The sequence below is a fragment of the Silurus meridionalis genome, chromosome 15 (assembly GCF_014805685.1).
Source record: "Silurus meridionalis isolate SWU-2019-XX chromosome 15, ASM1480568v1, whole genome shotgun sequence".
In the NCBI taxonomy this organism is placed as follows: Eukaryota; Metazoa; Chordata; class Actinopteri; order Siluriformes; family Siluridae; genus Silurus; species Silurus meridionalis.
Window position 1 is genome coordinate 23,772,703 of NC_060898.1, and position 10,713 is coordinate 23,783,415.

The 10,713-nt window shown below is 42.1% G+C and overlaps 1 protein-coding gene across 1 annotated transcript in view; it reads right to left on the reverse strand.

Annotated features, from left to right (window-relative positions):
- Window positions 1-4,227: 4,227 nt before the first annotated feature.
- The window catches only part of ammecr1 (AMMECR nuclear protein 1), a 26,665-nt gene continuing 20,179 nt past the window's right edge, over window positions 4,228-10,713 (reverse strand). Inside the window, exon 6 of the mRNA XM_046867606.1 lies at window positions 4,228-7,334. Within this exon, the coding sequence (XP_046723562.1) occupies window positions 7,220-7,334 (115 nt within the window). The 3' untranslated portion in view covers window positions 4,228-7,219. The remainder of the gene's footprint in view (window positions 7,335-10,713) is intronic.

Below are 10,713 nucleotides of genomic sequence, written 5' to 3' on the forward strand. Positions count from 1 at the left end.
ACTACACTTTTATTTTCGCTATTTTTGAACTTTATGCATTTAATTGTTATATAATTTATATAATAAATTAGACATTTTTAAACTTCAAGTTTTTGTGACGGCTTGAAAATCACCCCCACTCTGAAGTTGTGAATGGCAGAAAAAAATCTGAAAAACACTGCCTGATATCATGGTCACTTCCAGCATTGAGGAGTTCAAGCTGTTATTGATGTTTGCAGAGTGAAACTGACTGAATGGATCAAAATAACACTTTTATTACACATTTTATATACGACCCGTACATCTACAGTTCTGCTGCTCCGAATCACACACACAGATAAAGTAGTGCCAGAAGATTATATTTATTTACAGGAGTAAATCTGTGATGTGTATGAGATGTGTGTTTGATACGGGGTGTTTATGTGCGAGATGTTCATTGGGAGTGACGACGATGGACAGGATTAGAAATGAGTTTATTAGAGGGACAGTGCATGTAGGACGTTTTGGAGACAAGGTGAGGGAGGTGAGATTTAGATGGTTTGGACATGTTCAGAGGAGGGACATGGGGTATATCATTTGGAGAACACTGAGGATGGAGACACCAGGAAGGAGGAAAAGAGGAAGATCAAGGAGGAGGTTTATGGATGTGGTGAGTGAAGACATGCAGTCAGATGGTGTGAAAGAGGCAGATGTAGAGGACAGTGGGGTATGGAGACGGATGATCCACTGAGACCACTAATGGGAGAAGCCGAAAAAAGATGTGTGTTATATGATATGTGTGTGTGTGTATATATACATAAAGTGTGTAGTTAAAAAAAAGATCCAGGTCAAATGTGACTCCAGTAAAGTAAACCTTCACTTGAGTAAAAGTACAAAAGCCTTTAAATGTACTTCAGTTTCCAAAGTAGTGATTTATTATAACTCTAATGTTCCTGTGATCATTTTTATCACAAGATTCTTTACTTAATCACCTCAGTTTCTGTGTAAAGACTCGAATGTGACTCTCAGCACACTGATCTATTAATAGAATGATATTAAAGACTCAAACACTGATTGATTTCTATTACAATTATCATGAACACAAAACCTTCTTTTCAACTATCCCACAACACACGTGACCTCATTTACACCATTGTTTTAAGTATACTTGTGGTGAGTTCGAGTCTAAAGTTTCTTCATCATTTATTCCTCTCTAAATGTTTTGCTTGATGTAGAACTGATGCAGATGATAAGTAGAACTGGCAGTGGTGGTTCCAGGTTGAATGATTCTCTGGGTGAAGCACACTATGACCCAACATCTCTCCTATTGATTAGTTTCAGCTTTAAAAAGCTCCAATCTGCTTCCTGATCCTTGATGCACTTCCACCTCCACCATGAACCAGTCTGTCGTTCCTACTGCACACTTCACTGCTGTCACACTGTCTTTATACATGTCATGTATGATGTGTGTGTTGTGTTTGAAATGTGAGCGTGATGGAGTGAATGTTGCGATAGAAAAAAGCTGTGGATGATGAGTGTACAGGTGAGAAGGTGAGGAAGAGAAAACAGAAGGAGAAACTAAAGTGCTGCTGCATCACTCTCTTCATACATGTGGGTAATGAAGGCAGCTGTGGAAAAAACATATACAAACCGAGGACATGTGTATGTTTAGAGGGAAAATGGAATTCCTACATGAGCAGTCAGGAAGTGGATCTCCACTCCGAGTCTCAGAGTTTTGTCCATGACGTCATTTCAACATGGCAGCCAGCTAGCTTGTAGCAACTGTAGATAACAAAGCATGTGCTTTCAGAGACTTACACACTTTACAAATTCAATATTTGTATGGCTTCCCATTTCCGACTTCTGATACAAATCTAATTCAATTGTGTGTGATGTCTGATCCATTTAACTCGGACTTTCATTATAGAATAACCATAATAACTAAGGATCACAGTTAATTAATAAAATAATTATATCATTATTATAAAGATTTTAATGCAAAATAACGTTTTATTTCAAAATAATATTCTTTCTTTCTCTGCAGATCCTGAAAAAGAACAAGTTTTTATTACATTACATGCAAAAAAACAAAAAAAGAAAAAAAAACAGAAAAGAAGGAAACCCGACAATTCTGAATGTTTTTTTTCTTTGAGAATATTTTTTATTGGATAAATGATTTAAAAGGTAATAACAAGGTTTAAAACTACATCATCGCCACAGCTCACACACCCACTGATAATCCACCATATACGAGTTCCCCCCAAAACGCACAACTTTTGTTTTTTGTTTTTTTTTGTTTTTTGGGTTTTTTTTTTCTTTAATAGATATTTATAGATTTACTTCGAGTCATTTCATCAATCTGTAATAAATGCCCGTTTCAAGTTTCTGCACACAATAAGAGCAAATTCGGGTGAGGAAGAAGAGGAAAGGGAGGAAGAGAAGGTTCTAAATACTACAGGGGAGGAGCTTTGACTTTCTTTTGATTTTTTTTTTTAAGAATCATCATCATCATTAACAAGTTCAAGTTATTAAAGCAGAGAGAAAAAACCAAACCGATTAGGAATAAAAAAGAAAAAAAAGAGAAAAGGATAAAGGTGTGTGTGTGTGTGTGTGTGTGTGTGTGTGTGTGTATGGGGCTACACCAGGTAACCCGGAGCTCGCGCATACACCGGCGGTCAGCGAGCCGCACGTCCAAAAAAAAAACAAATCCAGAACATAGAAAACCACTAAAATAATTTAGAAACTAGATCCAAAATATTTTTTTCTTTTATTTTAAAGAATCAACTTTTTTTTCATTCGTGTACAAAAGAAGTTTGTTTTTAACTGTTGTCTTTTTTTTTTCTACACAGTTGAAGCTTTTTTTTTTCGTAGAAAACGTTTATTGTATTTTTTTTGTATTTCATGTCATTTATTATTATTATTATTTATACGCTTTTTATATATATATATATATATTTTTTTTTTTTTTCGTCGTCAGTGCGATTGTATACCAGTGCTGCTACTGGGTCCAGAGTAAAGAAAAGAGGCTTTTTTTTGTTTAATGGCATTTAAAAATAAGGTTTAACACAATCTTTTGTGTATATATATATATATATATATATATATATATATATATATATATATATATATATATATAAAATATATATATATATATAGATAGATAGATAATATAACTGCTGGTCTTTAGGAAAATAAAACACATTAAGAGAAACCCATGAATCTAAAGAGGCACGCTATGGGGTTCATTACAAAAAAAAAAGAAAAAAATGAACAAAACAATTACTAATCAAATTAAACGAAAATAGAAACTATGCAACCCGAAGTTGCGGTGACGGACACGCGCACGTGCGCGCTCCCGCCGACTCGGGTTGCAGGGGAACAAATAAAAACGAAATGTTACAACAAAATTATATCAAATAAAATTCTAACAGAAAAACCTAAAAAAAAAAACAAGGATTTTTTCTTGCAGGAAGTTTGTGTAGTTGTTGAAAGGACATGAAGGCAGGTCTGAGAGCAGCATTAGGACATGGCTGGAGGCATCTTTGGTTCGATCGAACACACAAAGTGAACGTGAGCCTTAACACGTGAGTTAGGAGAAGGGAGAAAACCAGAAGGTCGATAAAGAGGAGGAAACCGGAAAACGCTCAGTGGAGATTAAACCTCGTGCGACTCGGTTCAACGTTTGTGTTTTATTTCCTCTCTCAGGACCATCAGATCTCAGACTCCGCGTCGGAGCGACGTGACAGACACTCAGATCGGATTTCAGAGGATTTGAATCGGGCGACTTAAATCTCATCTTCTGATCGTTTCGGGCGACAGAAATAACACACGGAAACGGCGTTTTAACGGTGTGTGTGCCCCCTCCCCTCCCCTCCCCTCCCCCGACATTCTTTCCATCTTGCGACGGATCTTTGTGATGTTTGACGTGAAGCTCACGTGAAAGTTTTTTTCCTGTTGTTGTTGAGCGAAAGTTCAGTCAGTAAAAACTTCATATAACAGACTTTTCGAAATAATCACGTGTGCGCGCGTGTGTGTGTGTGCGTGTTTGCGTATGCGTGTATCTAGTTGTGTGCGCGCACGTGTAGATGCAAATGTGCACGTGTGTGATCTCTGCTGCTGCGGATGTCTACTGTACGATCGACGTGAAGCGACGTGACGTAAAGTGAATGAGTGTGTTTTTCCCCCCGAGGCCATGAGGGAAGGATGTGGGATTAGACACGTGACTCCTTGTCCTTTCAAACCTGCAGGAAATTTCCGTTTGTTACTCGAAAAATAAAACAACAACAAAACAAAAAAAATCAACACACCTGTAAAACAGATCTGCATATATCAAGGATAAGATGAAGTCTGATATGACTGATGAGTCCGCATGACCAGTCACGTCTCAAATGTGACCTTGAACCCCCCCAGGAACAAAAAATATAAGGTCCAGTAGCACCATTTTATAGTCTCTCTCTCTCTCTCTCTCTCTCTCTCTCGAACACCACACAGGTAACACATGTATTGCGAATTTGTTTACGCAAAAAATAAAATCCTTAATTTATTTTGCAGCAGAAAAGAAAAGGAAATGAGTGCAGTTTGTGCTGTACTCGAGAAGATCACGGATCGGTGTTCTGATCGTTCAGCGCTCGCGAGGCGTTTTAAAGTGATCGGAAAATTAAACCCGGACACGAGATGCTGGACACGATGATGACCCGAAAAGTCTGGAGATGAAACCCATCACCGTGGCGAAATAAAGCAGACTGAACGATCAGGATGCTCCCCTCATGCTCCTCACCGATCCGTTTATTCCAAAAACAAAAAGGTTTGTGATTTAGACTTTTCATGGAGCTGGAGATGACTGTGGATGGAACATCAAAAGCCCTTACCGCTTTATGCTATTTATTTATTTTTGCATATGAAAGAAAAGAAAGAGTTCGCCCTCTTGCGGTGTGTTTCTGCGTTTAAACACGAACATCGCACGGTTTTATATCGGGTTTTAACAAAATGCGGTTTTTCGTGTCACCATCACACGAATTTATTAAACTATGGAAAAAAAAAACAGCACGTTTTCTCTTTAAAGAAGTAACGGAAAAAGGAAACGAGAGAGATCCCCGACCGCAAACAAACCAGGAGAAAGACGATGACTATGAGATCGGGTCTGGCCACCTGTGCTCCAGGTGAGTCTCAGGTGAGTCTCAGGTGAGTCTCAGGTGAGTCTCAGGTGAGTCTCAGGTGAGTCTCAGGTGAGTCTCAGGTGAGTCTCAGGTGAGTCTCAGGTGAGTCTCAGGTGAGTCTCAGGTGAGTCTCAGGGTCTGGCCACCTGTGCTCCACATGACCTTCGCGGACGACCGATGTGTCGGGATGGGTTTTGTGTCGTGTTCGGACGTGAATGTAAACATTGCTTGTGCCAAGCACGATGCTTTGAGGCGTTGCGTCGGAGTCATATTGTGATGTTTGCGTGAACGTCTCAGTGTGTGTGAGGTAACTTCTTGCGAAGAGGTTTCCAGTCTACAAACACCTGGGATGACTTGCCCGCTCCCCCCCTCCCCAAAAAATTACATGAAAAAATTCCCCAAACACACAATAACCCCACAACACGCCCTGACCGCTACACAATGCCTCTAAGAAGAGTATGGCTTTTAGTTCACGTTGCGCTCACACTCCTGTCGTCTGAGCGAAAGTCTCACGTAGATTTGAGTTCCTCTCTGTGTGATAAAATAAAAAAAGCGTTTTTTAGAGGAAGGGAATTAAATCCTGTAATTCTAGCTAGCAAATATTTCGAGAGTCCTTCCTCATCATCATGTTCCTCCTGATGATCTCCTGGCTGGTCCCTCACTGAGAAAACGACGAGACTAAAGTTCTGCAGTTTGTAAAAGTTTGAGCACCTTCTACACCAAACCCCCCCCTGAAGTGACGCCATGAACAGGAACGGGGGGAAGGTTGCAGTTGTTTTGTTGTTTTTTTTTATTTTATTTTTTATTTTTTTATGAAGCACCCTTCAGAACGACGACGGCGTGATCCGGCGATTTGTACCAAAGGAGGGAAAAATGAAACGATGACGAAAACAGGAAGCAGTTCATCAGAGCCGCCGGCGTGACGTCACCGAAAAGGGGTCCGAGAGACCTAGCGGCTACATACTGACGAGTTTTAGTTTCGAACATCAGCAATCTGACGTCATACAGGGGAAACAAAGTCGAAAGCTTCGGAAAAATTTTAATTATGTCCAAGATAACGGAAATTTTTTCGATTTAAATAAAAAAAAGAACACAAAAAAAAATAAAATTGCACAAAGAGGGAAAAACAAAAAAAAAAAAAAAAAAAAACACGCCGTCTGATAACTACATGACGGACATAAAAACAGATAATAAAAGTATACAATGAAAACCACCCTGGGGAACAGTACACAGCTTTCACACCCGTTACGAATTCACTTTTATACCAGTTACGTTTTTGTGAATATTTATGAAAAATTCTGCGGTACATTGAGTTTAAAAACAAGCACGTCAAAGTCACGTTTAGGTTTAGCCACGCCCACTTTGTAATCTCCATCAAATGGAAAAAAGCAAACAGAAAGTGTGTCTTTACTGATCCCTCATTTGAGTCTTTAACAAAGGAAACAAAACGCGAACAAATCAGCGTCAGCGTTGTTACGTGAGTTAGAAAACTCGCTCGCACACCAAGTGTAAACTTACATCCAGTTTGTGACTTTGACACTGACTCGTATTTATACGTACATTTTTGGCGCGATGGCTGAAATCGTAACGGGATCGAAGTCGTGTAGCGTTCGCCTGGAACTAACGCTTAGCGCACGTGAACACGTCTCCTCTCTGTGAGACGAGCCCCTCATTAATATGACTTATTTCCATCCACAGACTCAAAAAACCTGATTAGGATTCGTTGAAAAAAAAAAAAAAAATTTATTAAAAAATAAAAGAAAAACGCAGTACTTGTTTATTTGCTTTTTTAAAAATAGGGAAAAAAAGGGGTTATACGTTGATATATTTGTGTATATTTTGATAATATATATGCTGCAAAAAAATTAATAGAAAGGATAAAAAGGAGAAAATATACGAATTGTTTTGATATTTTTCCACGTCGTTATCGTGATGCTTCTTTGCCACCCGCTGCCATGCCATCATCTACATCGGTGTGTTGGCATGGCAACGGAAACTATCATCATAAAATGGTACAGTAGTAGAGATAGCTAGACCACGAGGGGGTGGGCTCTCCCGGGAACAGGTCCGCGGAGAGGTCCAGTGACTGGTCATGCGGCTCGCTGTCAGGAATAATGGTTGTACGGGGGAAGGGGGTGCCCGATGCCGTTCTGGTAGTGGTGATGCTGGCGGTGAGCGATGTAATCCGCGTAGCTCATAGTCATCTTTTCGCTACGGTACCTGAAAAGAATGCGGAACAAAACGTGAGCACTCGGGAAGCTGAGAAGAAGCTGAGATGATAAAACATCACGGCTGGATGTTTACATTTGCTGTTCTTGAACACACACTATTTGGTCAAAATTATGTGGACACCTGACTAGAACATTGCTGAACATCTCATTCCACATTTAGACTCCATATGCTGGTATACTAAGCACCACTCTTCTGGGAAGATGTTCCACTAGATTTTGTATAGATTCCTTCAGCTACAACTGTGTTAGTAAAGTCAGGTACTGATGTAGGTGAGGTGAGGAGGCCTGGGGTGCAGTCAGCTTTCACATTCATTCATGTTCAAAAGGACTGGAGCTCTATAGCTGAAGATCTTTCACTCCAACCCATGGAGCTGGCTTTGTGCATGTGAGCATTGTCATGCTGGAAGGAAAAACACTAACACTGCTGCATTCCAAGACGTTCCATACAATGGCGTGCTTCCAATCAAAGAATCACACATGGCTGGAAAAGTCAGGTGTCCCAATACTTTTGGCATTATTGTTTCGATCACATGGTGCTGGGGGTCCCAGATACCGCTCAATTAATTGTCAAGAGATCAGCATCGGGTACGTCCACTTCATGCTGGCAAAACGTAATGTGACACGGTGGAACCATTGACCCTGCCGTAAGCTAGCGATTTAACTACTGACTGAAAGCGACGTACAGTGCGTTCATCACAAAACCATCAAATATAGCTATATGATCCAAAATGGACACGTAGCAGTAACACGCATCGGCCTCTCCGGGTAAAAAAAATTGTGCTTTTCAGATTTTTAGCCCAACTTTTCAAAGTACATGGACACCAAAGACAGCTGTGTTTATGTATACAACCGCCAGACGCTGTTATGGTACAGAAATCCAGCTACAACAAATCTGCATGATGATATACTTTATTAACCTTAACCTCGGCTTCAAAGACCAGGCCCCCAGTCCTCAGTGTCGCCTGATGCTGGTGGTTGGGAGAGGGACGTCGTAAGCGGGTTTTCGAGGAAGCAGAAGCGCGGCAAGCAGGCGGGTGTCAGTGCTAGGCTAAAGGCTAACCATAACCGGCCGGCTATAAAATAAATTAGACTACATCCGACTCCAGAGGGACAATGTGGCGAGAGTTTAGAGACTGCTGCGTCTTTGTTTCAGTTCCGGACGCCACCATTCAGCTAGACGCGCTAACCGTGTTTGGTGCAGACAGAAACGCAGCTCTGTGCGGTAACACCCGCAGTGGTGGCGTGTGTGTTTTCACCAGAGATTTTAACCATGCCAATCCCAGGACTGTGCTCCCTAAAGTCCATCAACACGTGGACTTTGCAACAAGAAGGGCAAACATGCTGGATTGTGTTTACACAAACATTCCCAGTGCGTGTGTTAAGCCCCCTGTTTAAACATGTTTAAAGAGGTTGCAACTAACGACGATTCCATCAACTTGTAGTTTCAATTATCAGTGACCAGCTACATCAGCAAGTGCGTTGATGACGTGACCATCTCCCAGACCATCACTACACGCTCCAACCAGAAGTGGTGGATGACTGCAAAAGTGGGTGCGCTGCTAAAGTCTAGAGACTCCGCCTTCAGAGCAGGGGACAAGACGGCCTTAAGAACAGCACTGGCCAACTGTGCCATGACATCAGAGAGGCGAAGCTCGAACATGCCAAGAGAATCCACCACCACTTCCAGGACAGCGGAGACACCGGGCGCATGTGGCAGGGCATCCAGGCGATCATGAACGACAAGATAACTTCACCTGCTTGTGACCGTGATTCCATCCTTCAAGATGCACTGAACGAATTCCACACTTGGTTTGAGGAGCAGAAAAACGTGGCTGCTCTGTCCAACCATGGCTGAAGTGAGGAAAACTCTATGCAAAGTTAACCCACGGAAGTCTGCTGGACCATACAACATTCCTGGCAGAGTGCTCATGGAATGTGCAGAACAGGCTCATCATGGGGCACATCAAGACCCATTCTTCCACAGATATTCTTGGACTTCCTGCCTGAAAGACCTCAGTCAGTCCGGATCAGGAACAGCATCTCCAGTTCCACCACACTGAGCAGTGGGGCCCCTTAGGGCTGTGTGCTCGGTCCACTGCTGTTCACTCTGCTGACTCATGGCTGTGTTGCAATGCACAGCTCAAATCAAATCAAGTTCGTCGATGACGTCGATGATGGTGGGTCTCATCAGCAAGAACGACAAGTCAGCATACAGAAAGGATGTGAAACAGTTAACAGCCTGGTGTAGAGCAACAACCTGTCTCTGAACGTTGACAAAACCAACAAGATAGTTGTTGAGTTCAGTAGAGCACAGAGTGGCTATTCTCCACTGATCATCGAGGAATCCTCAATGGAGATCATAGAGAGCAACCAAATTCCTTAGTGTAAATCTGGCGGAGAACCTCACCTGGTCACTCAACACCAGCTCCATCACTAAGAAAGCCCAGCAGTGCCTTTACTTCCTTAAAAGGCTGAGGAAAGCCAAACACCCCCCCAATCCTAACCATGTCCTACAGAGGGACCATCGAGAGCATCCTGAGCAGCTGCATCACTGCCTGGTTTGGGTCTCGGATCGCAAGACCCTACAGAGGATAGTGAGGACAGCCGAGATCATCATCAGAGTCTCTCTCCCCTTTATCACGGACTTTTACACCACACGCTGCATCCGCAAAGCAACAGCATTGTGGACGACCACACACACACACACACACACACACACACACACACACACACACACACACACACACACACACACACACACACACACACACACACACACACACACACATTCACCCTGCTGCCATCAGGAAGTTTTGAAACATTTGGGCCTCACATCCAGACTGTGCAACAGTTTGTTCCTTCAAGCCATCAGGTTCCTCAACACACACACACACACACACACACACACACACTCAACTGTGTTATTGAACTGTCACCACCAGATCTCAACACACACTCATTACTTATTTCACTTCATACACATCCATGTCTTCAGCACCACCCAGATTATATTGATTCATATTATACTGTTGACATGCTGTTCTGCACCGCTCCAGTGCTCGAGCACAGTCTTGGTAATTGTTCTCTTTTGTGCAGATTGTACTGTACAACACAAAACAACATGTTTACAGGTTGGCGCTATTAGGTGTTTTGTGTATCTGTCTGACGCTGTCCTGTGTTGTCTTTTTGCAACTCTTTTGTCTGCACTGATTGCACTTTATGTGGCGAGGACACTAACTTTTGTCCATAACTCTGTTCTGTGTGTGGCTCCGTGTTGTGGTGTGTGTAGCTCCGTGCTCTGTGTTGTGTGTGTGTAGCTCCGTGCTCTGTGTTGTGTGTGTGTGTAGCTCCGTGCTCTGTGTTGTGTG